At 39.9% G+C, this 14,537-nt stretch overlaps 3 protein-coding genes across 3 annotated transcripts; 2 read left to right on the forward strand and 1 right to left on the reverse strand.

Annotated features, from left to right (window-relative positions):
• Window positions 1-6: 6 nt before the first annotated feature.
• On the forward strand, window positions 7-5,612 carry LOC149053851 (meckelin-like). The gene is made up of 4 exons (XM_089196621.1): window positions 7-1,542; window positions 2,202-2,969; window positions 3,536-3,794; window positions 4,140-5,612. The coding sequence occupies exons 1-4, from the start codon at window positions 40-42 to the stop codon at window positions 4,568-4,570; spliced, it is 2,961 nt and encodes a 986-aa protein (XP_089052747.1). The 5' UTR covers window positions 7-39; the 3' UTR covers window positions 4,571-5,612.
• On the reverse strand, window positions 5,445-8,581 carry LOC149053852 (DNA-directed RNA polymerase III subunit RPC1-like). Its single transcript, XM_089196651.1, has 3 exons — window positions 8,414-8,581; window positions 6,889-7,024; window positions 5,445-6,221 (listed from the first exon to the last, which is right to left on the reverse strand). The coding sequence occupies exons 1-3, from the start codon at window positions 8,455-8,457 to the stop codon at window positions 6,075-6,077; spliced, it is 327 nt and encodes a 108-aa protein (XP_089052777.1). The 5' UTR covers window positions 8,458-8,581; the 3' UTR covers window positions 5,445-6,074.
• Window positions 8,578-14,219, forward strand: LOC113667518 (meckelin). The gene is made up of 4 exons (XM_027183353.2): window positions 8,578-10,125; window positions 10,785-11,552; window positions 11,950-12,208; window positions 12,554-14,219. The coding sequence occupies exons 1-4, from the start codon at window positions 8,602-8,604 to the stop codon at window positions 12,982-12,984; spliced, it is 2,982 nt and encodes a 993-aa protein (XP_027039154.2). The 5' UTR covers window positions 8,578-8,601; the 3' UTR covers window positions 12,985-14,219.
• Window positions 14,220-14,537: the final 318 nt, after the last annotated feature.

Here is a 14,537-nt window from a genome sequence, read left to right on the forward strand (position 1 = left end):
TCACACAGTACAGTTCAAGCGGTGTGCATAATTTTCAAAATGGCGCGCATGTTAACGATATTGTTTGTTGTGTTGTTATGGTGTGTTTTATCTCTGAGTATTAACTATGAGATACTCTATGTCACTCCCCTAAGTTGTGAGAACGAGCAAAAATTCTTTCAGTACTCGTCGCTGAGTTGTAAAGGTTGTGGCTCTGGCCAGGAGCCAAGTCAGGATTCTTGCATCTGCAAGATTGGTTACAAGACTGAGTTAAATAATGGTGGTCCAAGTACGGACATTGAATGCGTCGAATGCAGTGGCTCAAACGAGACAAGTTCCCTTGATGGACGTTTTTGCATCAGATGTCAAAATGATTCGACGGGTGGTTTTAATGAGAAAAAAGGCACATGTTTTGATTGCCCTGAAAACTCTTTTGCCAGAGATCGTGATGCGAATGGAGCGAGGTTGTCTATGAGGCAATGCGTAACATGTACAGAAGATACAAAACTGAGCGGAGCAGAGGAAAAAGCTTGTAGACGCTACCATTTTAGCTTTTTGCTGGATGATAATGCGACAATTCGTCAGGAGTGCGTTAACGGCGAGAAAAACTCAGGTTTCACAGTTGTGGGTGGTATATGTTTCCGGGACTCAGAGCTGATCGAAGAGAAGAACAACTTATACAAAGTAACATATGTAGACGAGGATAATCCAATCGAGTCGTCTTATTATGCGAGAAATCTACGTACTGCTGAAGCTCTTTGTAAGAAATACTCAAACTTTACAGCGTGTCAGCTGTTTGGAAACCTCTGTGTTTTGCAGGATTACACTGGTGAAGTTTGCGACCGATACGAGACACTTGTCGATACTGCTGTCGGTAACCCTCTTAATGGTAATTCCGATTGGCCTGCATATATGCCTTGGCTTTTCTACAATAAAAAAAATGCTGGTGAGGCTCCAGATATCCTAGACAAAAAAGAGATAACAAAAACATTTGAACGAAATGAAGATATTAAATTTCTCCTTGTGGTTTACACACTGAATGGATTCTTTGTTGGTTATGAAAACGGCTTAGATTCTATACAGATCTGCAAAGAGAGACCCTCAAAAATGGCTTCAGCATCAAAATTTGCCACAACTTACAAGTCATCATGTTCAGTTCCAGTTGATGATCTGGAAAATATGTCAATGTTTCTGTATGACATGTTTATTGTCCTTGGTGACAAGATTTACCCTGTGCCAGTACTCATGGAAAATTATGTAAGTGGCAATGAAAAAGTGAATGAGAACAGTGACAGAACCAAATGGCAACTGACAAGGAGGTTCTTTGTTGTTGATAATAAGATTGGGATTCGACCTGAATCCAAAGAACTAGAGTTCATCCGTTATTCCTCAAAGATAGAGGTGAACATTAGGCTGCGATCGTCTGATGGAGAAATATATCCCCCCATGTTGAGAATAAGATATGAACCATTAGCGGTAAAAGATAAAGCCAAGAGCAGCATAGAAATGTCATTTGCAGTCACTTATGAAATGGATTTGGCAAAAATTAAGAAGGATACTGAGGTATGTTACTAATGTCATGATTCCTCCAATTAAGGGAGAATGGCAAAGGGTTTACAGGCGACGTTCCATGATCTGATTGTTAATTCTCCCCTCTAGCTATGACACATTTTCTTATAAATCAGTTACAAGAATTTGGTGAATTTTACAGAAAGGGAAGATTCTTTGTGGTGAATTTATTTACCAGTGTGAGGCATTATCTGTCTCTTGTAATATATGTGACCTGTGAAAACCTCAAGATTTCTCTGAAATCTTTTATGCAAGAAGAGAGATTTGAAGTTTACCCTTAAGTTTATAACTTGATGCTTGGATTAATCTCTAAAATTTGGGCATGAAAAAGGATCAGGACACTCCCCTCCCCCCCCCCCCCTTTGCTGTCCTTTTAAGGATAGCAAAGGGGGGGAAGGGGAGTGTCCATGACCCGTGTCTAGTATTTAATTTCTTCCTACAATATCACCCCTGAATCAAAAATTAAGGTCACATGAATGAAGAGAATGATCACCAATTAAGGAGGCTCTTAATTGTTTAACAACCTCAGTGCCTTAAAGGAAGTGCATGACAAACAGGATAAAGAATATGCATACTGATGCTATTTTGAACATAATGATACTCCTTCTGTATGTATTCCACTGAAGATTTTTTTCTTGATCTTTTGTTGACAGATAGCTATTGGATGCCTGTCTGCCCTAGCTGCCATTTTGGCCTTCATCAAAGTCTCAGCATGGAGGAGACGACAGGGCCGCATTGAAGTTGATGCAGCCTCCTTCTTGAAGTTTATCCTGTTTTGTTTCAGTACATTCTCCACCATGTTGTTTTGGGTTGCCTTTGGGTTGTCAATGTCATTTCTAATTTTTTTCAAACGACAAAAGACAGTGTCTCAACTTCTGCCCACACAAAGTCAGGAGGGTTTGTTCCTCAAAGTTGTGGTGGTTGTCATTGTGTTCAAAATTATTGATGTGCTTCATATGCTGTGGTCACAAATCTCATTTGAAATTTTTTTTATCGACTGGGAACGACCACAGGGGAGAGTCAACCAACCTACTCAGGGAGGTGAGGGAGGGGGCTTGGATGCCCCTGTCAGCATTTGGAGAACTCTATTCATTGCAAATGAGTGGAATGAAATCCAAACCATTCGCAAAATCAACCCAGAGTTACAGATTTTCGTCGTGCTGTTTTTCCTGAAGGTTTTTGGATTTGAGTATTTGGCAACAACAGACCCACAGAGTAACTTCTCGGCAGACTACACAACTGAATATGTTGGAGAGTTCAGTAAAGTGTTACGATTTGCAGTTTTGTCAGTGTTGTTCCTAGCTGTGGAGGCTGTCCAGTGGTTCTTCTTTGCATTCATCTATGAGCGATTCTTTGGAGATTCTCTTGGCGACTTTATCGACCTGTGCTCAATGAGTAACGTGAGCATCTTTGTCTTAGAGGTTTGTGCAATTAGTAACATGATCATGAATTAAGCGTAGAATCAAGGAAAACATTTTGTCACATCCTCTTTTTGCTCTTAACCCTTTTACTCTCAGAGGTGTGTTTAATGTGGAACGTCTTCACATAATGTCCATACATTATCCAGCAAACAGGAAGAGAATTATCAAACGTATCAAGGAGGTGTTATCTTGATCTAACACCAAATTCTTGTGACTGATTTACAAGGAAATGTGTAGCAGCTGGAGGGGAGGATTAACAGTCAGATCTTGGGAGTTAAAGGGTTAACAACAAGGTAGTTTTAACAGTGGGGACCCTGTGCTTAATGTCAACAAGTCACATTGGATAGGTTTGGACCAACAGTTAAACTGAGTTAGTCACGAGAAGAGAAGGCTTATGGGTAAACTTCTCAGGAAAATTCATCTAAAAAGTTTTTTTTAGTCCAAATTCTATCTGTTATGTATTGGCAAATTTTTTTTTTCAGAACAATTCAACCTTGAATCACACCCTTAAAAGATTAATTGTAAATGCTGTTCATAACTCCTAAGGCTACAATCTTTTCTTGCAGAATACTCGGTATGGTTACTACATTCATGGTCGCTCAGTTCATGGCCGCGCAGACACAAACATGTGGCAGATGAACGAACAGCTGAAGAGAGAAGAAGATGACTTGTGCGGGAGAAGAGGCTTGGAACCCAACACAGAGCGGCAGACATTTGAAATGGAGGTACCAGCAAAGTTCCGTGAACAGTATGAAGAAATTATCCGACCACTTCGTGACGGAAATGTTCAGCAGCAGAGGAGAAACATGCCTAATACTCCCATGGGTTAGTACTTGCCGTCTGGTTAATTACCCCTGGGATAGGGAGGTAAATAATGGGGGAGCAAAAGTTCGTGACAGTTACCCCTGGGATAAGGTCTTCAATGAACGGGGATTGAAAATACAAAGAAGTGATCCTGGGATAGGAATTAATATGGGTAGAAAGCGAACACGACAGAGACTGCCCCGGGGATAGAGAATTTTAACTGGAAAGAGCTACTCCTGGGATAAGGATTAAAATGAAAGGGAATTGAGAACGAAGACGACAAGGAGGATTTGGTATATTGGAATCAGCAGAACCTGTGATAGGTTTTTTCGCTTGGTTTTAACACGTGTTTCGTCTCTTCTTTAGGTCAAGATGGTCGCCCAAGTCGCCTCCCTGTGGCAGTGGAGAAGCGCTTGCAAGCCTACAACACGCTAAACCGCTTTCTCTCTGCTTTCATCGATCACTCACTGAAGGACCTTGATTACGTGGTAAGGGACAAGCTCCTTTTTGAAAGGATCTTAAACATGGAGTTAAAAGAAGTCCCTCCTCCAGACAAGGCTATTTTTTACAACGACGATGGCAGATCGTTTAACTCAATTCTTTTCTATGGCAATGAGTGGACACTGATGTTCTTCGACTTGTTGGTGTTCGCCGCCATGGATTTGATATACCCGAATTTTGTTTTTGCTGGGGTAATGGCCTATCTTTTCAGTAAAGGCTTAACAATTGTCAGAAATACATTCGGGAGGAAAAATCTGACAAGAAAGACACTTGTAGATGAAAGGTTTCTGATTTAGTGTGACTAAGTTTCGTAAAACACTGAAACCAAAGCATCGACATCGGCAGATGCGAGCAGAGGTAGCATCGCAAAGCGATGAAAATTAGAATAGAACGTAAATTGTCGAATAAGAGAATAAGCAAATCGTGATCGCTTTTAGAGCGCTTTTCGATTGAGTGTCTTAAAAATAAAACACAACGACCAAACAGAAGACAGAAAAAATGCCTCCAACAGCCATTAAGAGCTCTAAGTTGTTTAACCGCCCAAAGCGCGAGAAAACGCGGGCCTGAAGGTAGTCTTTATTGCTTTTAGTTTTGCATGGAATTGGTTGATAACGTAGCGCGATTTTTCCTGACCAATCACGAGCGAACTAAAACAGAACTAAAATAATTCTGGATTACTCTATACACTCAGTTGAAAATTAGCCTTGTTTGGAACTTAATTCGATTGCTTGCCAGTGTTGAGATCGTGAGTTGAACAATTTTGCGAGAATTGTTGTATTTTTCTAACACGCAAACCCGTTTCAAACAAGGAAGCAAATTTAACACGCAGATGTAGAGGAAGGTTACTCTCGGGAAAGTTCAATCGAAGCTGTCGATCTATCTAGCCATAGTATAGAAGATTTCTTGACCACTGACAGAGCAATTGAAATCCACAAAGATAGTTTTAAACGTAACGAAAAAAGGGCTTCTTTTACTAGTAATCTTTTTTTTTTTTTCATGACCTCAAATGTGTGATGCGGGGGTGTCATTGCTAGGTGAAATTAGATACCAGTCACTCATGGGGGTCAAAGGAAAACGTGTGTCATTTTCTGGAAATCCTCGTGGAATTACATCAGAATTTCGGTTTTCTTTGGAAGTTTTTATCGTGTTATCATCATTAAAGGCCCCATATCATTGGCCATTCATTGTTTATTCGTTCGCTCACAGACTTGCGTAACGCAGTTTCTGGTGCAACAAGTAATTAAGCTTAAGTCTAGATTAAAAAAATAAAAGAAATTAGTTGAAACAGGAGCCTATCGGGTTCCCGGTTGAAATATTAAATTAAATGTTAAGTTGTGATTGCTGTCTCAACATGGGGGTGTTTCAGGGAAAAAAAAAAAAAAGAGACCTTTGACACGAGTGAGCGATGAAGGTGAATCCTAGTTCCAAACTGTTTCTAACACCGTTGTCCATTCAATGCCTAACTGGAGCCTTGCGTGACGTTAAAGTTGATCGTCAAATGCGCCGTCTGGGTGGGGGTGAGGCTTTGGGCACGTAATCAACGAAATTATTCACATTCATAATTTGAAAACCATCTTGGTTTGCCCTCGAATTCTTGCACTGCCGGTGTAGACGACCCACCCACCCACCCACCTCCTAAGATTCTACCAATGCCCCTAGGTTGAGCCCTAAAAGTGGGAAAGTGGCGAAGACTTTAGTGAAGGTGAAATGAGCGCAAGTAAAAATAATCGATCAAATGCATCTACCATTTTTTAGAGCTACTCTTCATCAAAGCACGCAGAGGATGGTGTACGCTTATTATCATTTTCGTTCCGCTTTTACAATTGTTGACCTAAAGAATCCAACATGAAAGATTGGAAGTTCCAGATCAAGGTAACCGTAGTGACCTACACAATCAGCCAATGGTTTGCCACATGTCTCACAGCTCCGATCTTTAGTGCTTGTGCCCTATCATTACACACAATATCAAATAAATTAACTTTATCTAATCTCCCATGAAATATTGTCTTTGAAAGTACACACTCAATTATTTTCTCAACCAATAGATTCCATATTGCTGTATGACTATTCAGTCATCAGCAAATCAAAGATGATGTCAAATTGTGTTAAAAGAAAAAAAGTGGCACCCAAGGTGCAGCAGCGTGTCATTGATATTCTTGTCACATGAGATCTTCTGCAACCTAATGCTGAAAAGATGCACAGCAAAATGGAACCTATTTGTTTCATTTAATAAAAGATACAAAAGTTTTTTATGGTGACTTCACCAATGCATCTGTGCTCCAACAGATCACAAGTATAAAACAATCAAAGTACCCAATATATAAAGGGGTACGTTTCTAGGGGTACGTTTATAGCAAATAAAGAAACTGTGGTGCTGCGTCGGTGAGAGAGTATAGCAGGTAATTTAGTGTTAACAACTGGGTTGAAAACGTAATCGCTCTGACGAAGGGCTAATGCTCGAAACATTAGCTTTTTTACCCTTTACGGAGGCTGATTTACGTTTTCAACCCAGTTGTTAAAACTAAATTACCTGCTATACCCAATATATAATTCAGCTAATTATTTAAAAAAGGTGGTAAACAGACAACAGTGAAAAAGGCAACTGTTTTGTTACCATGTGTGAATCTAGCACCCCAAAAGGGACAGGGCTACGGCTTTGGTCCTGATTGTACAGGTTTTTGCTGACACAATGAATATGTGCATATTGGTGCATTTGTTCCGGTGAAAACAGTCCGAAGTTGACATGGCTTCTGTAAACAGAGGTAGATAACATGTTTAGTCACAAAATGAAACTAGATTTAATTCTTGCTTAGACCTCAACACAACATACAACATGGATTCTTAAATGTTGTGCTTTTTCCTTTACAGTTCACTGCCTCATGTGTGTAGGCTTTAACCCTTTAAATAAAGGGGTAAGTTTCTAAAGAAACTGTGGTGCTGCATCGGTGGGAGAGTATGGCAACTAATTTAGTTTTAACAACTGAGTTGAAAACGTAAATTAGCCACCATAAAGGCTAAAAAAACTGACGTTTTGAGCGTTAGCCCTTTGTCAATTGCCCTGATGAAGGGCTAACGCTTGAAACGTCAGTTTTTTTACCCTTTACAGTGGCTAATTTACATTTTCAACTCAGTTGTTAACACTAAATTACCTGCTTTAATCCTTTATCTCTCAAGAACTGATTGTTAATTCTCCTCTCTTAAGCTGTTACACATTTCTTATAAATTAGTGACAAAATTTGGCATTAGATTGCATTAATAACTTTTATGTGATAATTTTGAGTATTCTCATTACCCATTTTGTGAATAATGTGTGCATATCAAAGGGAGAAGTTACATGTTAATCAATTCTGGGAGAAGAGTTAATAAAAATACCTCTTCTTAAGCAGATTGGAATCATTATCATGAAGTCTACACACACACCAATTAACATATATTTAACATATACAATTCTCAGTCACCATGGTTTATCAGGGACATAGCCAGGAGTTTTTCAAAAGGGGGTCACTCTGTGTCAAACAGAGGGTATTCACTAGTTTTCACAACCAGAATATTCTAGGTTGTCTGCTTAAAGAAGGCTTACAAAGGAAGGTTTAACAAGAACATTAGAACCCCCCCCCTTGCTGTGCCCTTTTATATGACCATTTAGAGTATTGCTACTTGCCCTGGAAGAGGTGCTGGTCTAGTACAGGTTACCCTCCCCTCCCCCTTCTGCATTTGAACAGCTTTCCCTGCACTGTTTGCAGATCCCTATTTACTTAATCTCTCCTTGAATTTAAAACTAGTATTTTTCTCCACGTAGCTCTAGCTAGTTTGGAGGCATTATGGGGTGATGGAAAAGAAGAAAGTGGTGAGCCGAGGCGAGTTGATACTGCGAGTGCTGGCTGTTGTTACACTTTTAAACAACACACGTGCACATTACGTGCACATCACATAAAACGTTAAAACATCAGTAGACCAGAGAGGCAGCATAAAAAAGAACCGTAGAATAAGCCATCCATATTACTGGAGCAATTAACGATCCAAGCCGCAAATTTTAGCCGTGAAAAAAAAACTGCAGTAAGTTCTCGTATAAACATCATGCATATTGCTTTAACCACAAATACCGCACCGAAACACACAGACAAAGTACAAATTCTGACATCTTCTTGGTGACTCCAGATTCTTTAAACTGCTCTTTCACCATGATGGAGGAATAAAATTTTTAACAATTTTTACGAAGATTCTTTGAAACGTCTTTTTTTATTCCGCCATATTGGAAAAATCGCTGCGATTTGGAGATACCAGCGGTTTCACACAGTACAGTTCAAGCGGTGTGCATAATTTCAAAATGGCGCGCATGTTAACGATATTGTTTGTTGTGTTGTTATGGTGTGTTTTATCTCTGAGTATTAACTATGAGATAACCTATGTCGATCCCCAAGGTTGTGCGAAAAATCAGTTTTTTCGGTACTCGTCGCTGAATTGTGTAGATTGTGGCTCTGGCCAGGAGCAAAGTCAGGATTTCAGATCTTGCACCTGCAAGATTGGTTACAGGACTGTGTTAAATAATAGTGATCCAATTACGGACATTCAATGCGTCAAATGCTGTGGCTCTTTAAACGAGACAAATTCCCTCGATGGAAGTTTTTGCATCAGATGTCAAAACGATTCGACGGGTGGTTTTGATGGGAATACAGGCACTTGTTTTGATTGCCCTGAAAACTCTTTTGCCAGAGATCGTGGTGCAAATGGAGTGAGGTTGTCTATGAGGCAATGCGTAACATGTACAGAAGATACAACACTAAGCGGAGCGGAGGAAAAAGCTTGTAGACGCTACCATTCTAGCTTTTTGTTAGATGATAATGCGACAGTTCGTCAGGAGTGCGTTAACGGCGAGAAAAACTCAGGTTTCACAGTTGAGGGTGGTATATGTTTCCAGGACTCAGATCTGATCGAAAAGAAGAACAACTTATACAAAGTAACATATGTAGACGAGGATAATCCAATCGAGTCGTCTTATTATGAGAGAAATCTACGTGCTGCTGAAGCTCTTTGTAAGAATCACTCAAACTTTACAGCGTGTCAGCTGTTTGGAAACCTCTGTGTTTTGCACGATTACACTGGTGAAGTTTGCGACCGATACAAGGCACTTGTCCGTAATACTGAAAAGAAAAAAAAGCTTGTTAAGTTTGTTAATGATAATTCCGATTGGCCTGCATGTATGCCTTGGCTTGTCTACTATAAAGAAACTGCTGGTGAGGCTCCAGATATCCTAGACAAGAAGGAGATACAAGAAACATTTGAACGAAATGAAGATATTGAATTTCTCCTTGTGGTTTACACACTGAATGGATCATTTGTTGGTTATGAAAACGGTTTAGATTCTCTACAGATCTGCAAAGAGAGACCCTCAAAAATGGCTTCAGCATCAAAATTTGCCACAACTTACAAGTCATCATGTTCAGTTCCAGTTGATGATCTGAAAAACATGTCAATGTTTCTGTATGACATGTTTATTGTCCTTGGTGACAAGATTTACCCTGTGCCAGTACTCATGGAAAATTATGTAAGTGGCAATGAAAAAGTGAATGAGAACAGTAACAGAACCAAATGGCAACTGACAAGGAGGTTCTTTGTTGTCGATAATAAGATTGGGATTCGACCTGAATCCAAAGAACTAGAGTTCATCCGTTATTCCTCAAAGATAGAGGTGAACATTAGGCTGCGATCATCTGATGGAGAAATATATCCCCCCATGTTGAGAATAAGATACGAACCATTAGAGGTAAAAGATAAAGCCAAAAGCAGCATAGAAATGTCATTTGCAGTCACTTATGAAATGGATTTGACAAAAATTAAGAAGGACACTGAGGTAAGTTACTAATGTCATGATTCCTCCAATTAAGGGAGAATGGCAAAGGGTTTACAAGGGACTTTCCATGATCTGATTGTTAATTCTCCCCTCTAGCTATAACACATTTTCTTATAAATCAGTTACAAGAATTTGGTAAATTTTACAGAAAGGGAAGATTCTTTGTGGTGAATTTATTTACCAGTGTGAGGCATTATCTGTCTCTTGTAATATATGTGACCTGTGAAAACCTCAAGATTTCTCTGAAATCTTTTATGCAAGAAGAGAGATTTGAAGTTTACCCTTAAATTTATAACTTGATGCTTAAATTAATCTCTAAAATTTGGGCATGAAAAAGGATCAGGACACTCCCCTCTCCCCCCTTTGCTGTCCTTTTAAGGATAGCAAAGGGGGGGGGGGGGGAAGGGGAGTGTCCATGACCTGTGTATAGTATCTAATTTCTTCCTACAATATCACCCCTGAATCAAAAATTAAGGTCACACGAATGAAGAGAATGATCACCAATTAAGGAGGCTCTTGATTGTTTAACAACCTCAGTGCCTAAAGAAGTGCATGACAAACAGGATGGAGGATATGCATACTGATGCTACTTTGAACATAATGATACTCCTTCTGTATGTATTCCACTGAAGATTTTTTTCTTGATCTTTTGTTGACAGATAGCTATTGGATGCCTGTCTGCCCTAGCTGTCATTTTGGCCTTCATCAAAGTCTCAGCATGGAGGAGACGACAGGGCCGCATTGAAGTTGATGCAGCCTCCTTCTTGAAGTTTATCCTGTTTTGTTTCAGTACATTCTCCACCATGTTGTTTTGGATTGCCTTTGGGTTGTCTATGTCATTTCTAATTTTTTTCAAACGACAAAAGACAGTGTCTCAACTTCTGCCCACACAAAGTCAGGAGGGTTTGTTCCTCAAAGTTGTGGTGGTTGTCATTGTGTTCAAAATTATTGATGTGCTTCATATGCTGTGGTCACAAATCTCATTTGAAATTTTTTTTATCGACTGGGAACGACCACAGGGGAGAGTCAACCAACCTACTCAGGGAGGTGAGGGAGGGGGCTTGGATGCCCCTGTCAGCATTTGGAGAACTCTATTCATTGCAAATGAGTGGAATGAAATCCAAACCATTCGCAAAATCAACCCAGAGTTACAGATTTTCGTCGTACTGTTTTTCCTGAAGGTTTTTGGATTTGAGTATTTGGCAACAACAGACCCACAGAGTAACTTCTCGGCAGACTACACAACTGAATATGTTGGAGAGTTCAGTAAAGTGTTACGATTTGCAGTTTTGTCTATGTTGTTCCTAGCTGTGGAGGCTGTCCAGTGGTTCTTCTTTGCATTCATCTATGAGCGATTCTTTGGAGATTCTCTTGGTGACTTTATCGACCTGTGCTCAATGAGTAACGTGAGCATCTTTGTCTTAGAGGTTTGTGCAATTAGTAACATGATCATGAATTAAGTGTAGAATCAAGGAAAACATTTTGTCACATCCTCTTTTTGCTCTTAACCCTTTTACTCTCAGAGGTGTGTTTAATGTGGAACGTCTTCACATAATGTCCATACATTATCCAGCAAACAGGAAGAGAATTATCAAACGTATCAAGGTTTGGACCAACAGTTAAACTGAGTTAGTCACGAGAAGAGAAGGCTTATGGGTAAACTTCTCAGGAAAATGCATCTAAAAAGTTTTTTTTAGTCCAAATTCTATCTGTTATGTATTGGCAAATTTTTTGTTTCAGAACAATTCAACCTTGAATCACACCCTTAAAAGATTAATTGTAAATGCTGTTCATAACTCCTAAGGCTACAATCTTTTCTTGCAGAATACTCGGTATGGTTACTACATTCATGGTCGCTCAGTTCATGGCCGCGCAGACACAAACATGTGGCAGATGAACGAACAGCTGAAGAGAGAAGAAGATGACTTGTGCGGGAGAAGAGGCTTGGAACCCAACACAGAGCGGCAGACATTTGAAATGGAGGTACCAGCAAAGTTCCGTGAACAGTATGAAGAAATTATCCGACCACTTCGTGACGGAAATGTTCAGCAGCAGAGGAGAAACATGCCTAATACTCCCATGGGTTAGTACTTGCCGTCTGGTTAATTACCCCTGAGATAGGGAGGTAAATAATGGGGGAGCAAAAGTTCGTGACAGTTACCCTTGGGATTAGCTCTTAAATGAACGGGGATTGAAAATACAAAGAAGTGATCCTGGGATAGGAATTAATATGGGTAGAGAGCGAACACGACAGAGACTGCCCTGGGGATAGAGAATTTTAACTGGAAAGAGCTACTCCTGGGATAAGGATTAAAATGAAAGGGAATTGAGAACGAAGACGACAAGGAGGATTTGGTATATTGGAATCAGCAGAACCTGTGATAGGTTTTTTCGTTTGGTTTTAACACGTGTTTCGTCTCTTCTTTAGGTCAAGATGGTCGCCCAAGTCGCCTCCCTGTGGCAGTGGAGAAGCGCTTGCAAGCCTACAACACGCTAAACCGCTTTCTCTCTGCTTTCATCGATCACTCACTGAAGGACCTTGATTACGTGGTAAGGGACAAGCTCCTTTTTGAAAGGATCTTAAACATGGAGTTAAAAGAAGTCCCTCCTCCAGACAAGGCTATTTTTTACAACGACGATGGCAGATCGTTTAACTCGATTCTTTTCTATGGCAATGAGTGGACACTGATGTTCTTCGACTTGTTGGTGTTCGCCGCCATGGATTTGATATACCCGAATTTTGTTTTTGCTGGGGTAATGGCCTATCTTTTCAGTAAAGGCTTAACAATTGCCAGAAATACATTCGGGAGGAAAAATCTGACAAGAAAGACACTTGTAGATGAAAGGTTTCTGATTTAGTGTGACTAAGTTTCGTAAAACACTGAAACCAAAGCATCGACATCGGCAGATGCGAGCAGAGGTAGCATCGCAAAGCGATGAAAATTAGAATAGAACGTAAATTGTCGAATAAGAGAATAAGCAAATCGTGATCGCTTTTAGAGCGCTTTTCGATTGAGTGTCTTAAAAATAAAACACAACGACCAAACAGAAGACAGGAAAAATGCCTCCAACAGCCATTAAGAGCTCTAAGTTGTTTAACCGCCCAAAGCGCGAGAAAACGCGGGCGTCAAGTTAGTCTTTATTGCTTTTAGTTTTGCATCGAATTGGTTGATAACGTAGCGCGATTTTTCCTGACCAATAACGAGCGAACTAAAACAGAACTAAAATAATTCTGGATTACTCTATACACTCAGTTGAAAATTAGCCTTGTTTGGAACTTAATTCGATTGCTTGCCAGTGTTGAGATCGTGAGTTGAACAATTTTGCGAGAATTGTTGTATTTTTCTAACACGCAAACCCGTTTCAAAGAAGGAAGCAAATTTACCACGCAGATGTAGAGGAAGGTTACTCTCGGGAAAGTTCAATCGAAGCTGTCGATCTATCTAGCCGTAGTATAGAAGATTTCTTGACCACTGACAGAGCAATTGAAATCCACTAAGATAGTTTTAAACGTAACGAAAAAAGGAATAGTTTTTAGTCTGGGTCGTCCTTGGCCTTCTTTCATGGTATGCTTGCTTAGTATTGCTAGTCGTTGAAAGAAGTTTTTATATTTTGAAATGCTGTTGAAAACACGTCAAACGAATTCAGTTAATCGTTTACTTATATCAGCATGCATATTTTCCCTACTGTTCTATACACTTTTCTTAAGTTGCTGACTGGAAGTTACTTAACAACCAAGGGTTTCTTTAACTGGTAATCATTTTTTTTTCATGACCTCATATGTGTGATGCGGGGTTGTCATTGCTAGGTGAAATTAGATGCCAGTCACTCATGAGGGTCAAAGGAAAACGCGTGTCATTTTCCGGTAATCCTCGTGGAATTACATCAGAATTTCGGTTTTCTCTCTTATATCGTGTTATCACCATTGAAGGCCTCATATCATTGGCCATTCATTGTTTATTCGTTCGCTCTTAGACTTACGTAACGCAGTTTCTTGTGCAACAAGTAATTAAGCTTAAGTCTAGATTAAAAAAATAAAAGAAATTAGTTGAAACAGGAGCCTATCGGGTTCCCGGTTGAAATATTAAATTAAATGAAAAGTTGTGATTGCTGTTTCAACATGGGGGTGTTTCAGGAGAAAAAAAAAAAGAGACCTTTGACAGTGAGACCTTTGACAGTGAGCGATAAAGGTGAATCCTAGGTCCAAACTGTTTCTAATCGCTCTGACGAAGGGCTAACGCTCGAAACGTCAGCTTTTTCACTCTTTACGGTGGCTAATTTACGTTTTCAACCCAGTTGTTACCACTAAATTACCTGTTTCTAACACCGTTGTCCATTCAATGCCTAACTGGAGCCTTACGTAACGTTAAAGTTGATCGTCAAGAGCACCGTCAGGGGGGTGAGGCTTTGGG

Source organism: Pocillopora damicornis, chromosome 1 (genome assembly GCF_964200805.1).
Source record: "Pocillopora damicornis chromosome 1, jaPocDami1.2, whole genome shotgun sequence".
Classification (NCBI taxonomy): Eukaryota; Metazoa; Cnidaria; class Anthozoa; order Scleractinia; family Pocilloporidae; genus Pocillopora; species Pocillopora damicornis.

Excerpts from the sequence above, each read along its gene's own strand:
- LOC149053852 (XM_089196651.1), bottom strand. The coding sequence starts at position 8,457 with ATGGTGAAAGAGCAGTTTAAAGAATCTGGAGTCACCAAGAAGAT. Across the intron at positions 7,025-8,413 it reads TCTGGAGTCACCAAGAAGAT|AAGCCATGTCAACTTCGGAC; the intron begins GTCAGAATTTGT and ends CTCTGTTTACAG. Across the intron at positions 6,222-6,888 it reads GGGTGCTAGATTCACACATG|GGCACAAGCACTAAAGATCG; the intron begins GTAACAAAACAG and ends GTGTAATGATAG.
- LOC113667518 (XM_027183353.2), top strand. The coding sequence starts at position 8,602 with ATGGCGCGCATGTTAACGATATTGTTTGTTGTGTTGTTATGGTGTGTT. Across the intron at positions 11,553-11,949 it reads TGAGCATCTTTGTCTTAGAG|AATACTCGGTATGGTTACTA; the intron begins GTTTGTGCAATT and ends CTTTTCTTGCAG. Across the intron at positions 12,209-12,553 it reads CATGCCTAATACTCCCATGG|GTCAAGATGGTCGCCCAAGT; the intron begins GTTAGTACTTGC and ends TCTCTTCTTTAG.
- LOC149053851 (XM_089196621.1), top strand. The coding sequence starts at position 40 with ATGGCGCGCATGTTAACGATATTGTTTGTTGTGTTGTTATGGTGTGTT. Across the intron at positions 1,543-2,201 it reads AAATTAAGAAGGATACTGAG|ATAGCTATTGGATGCCTGTC; the intron begins GTATGTTACTAA and ends TTTTGTTGACAG. Across the intron at positions 3,795-4,139 it reads CATGCCTAATACTCCCATGG|GTCAAGATGGTCGCCCAAGT; the intron begins GTTAGTACTTGC and ends TCTCTTCTTTAG.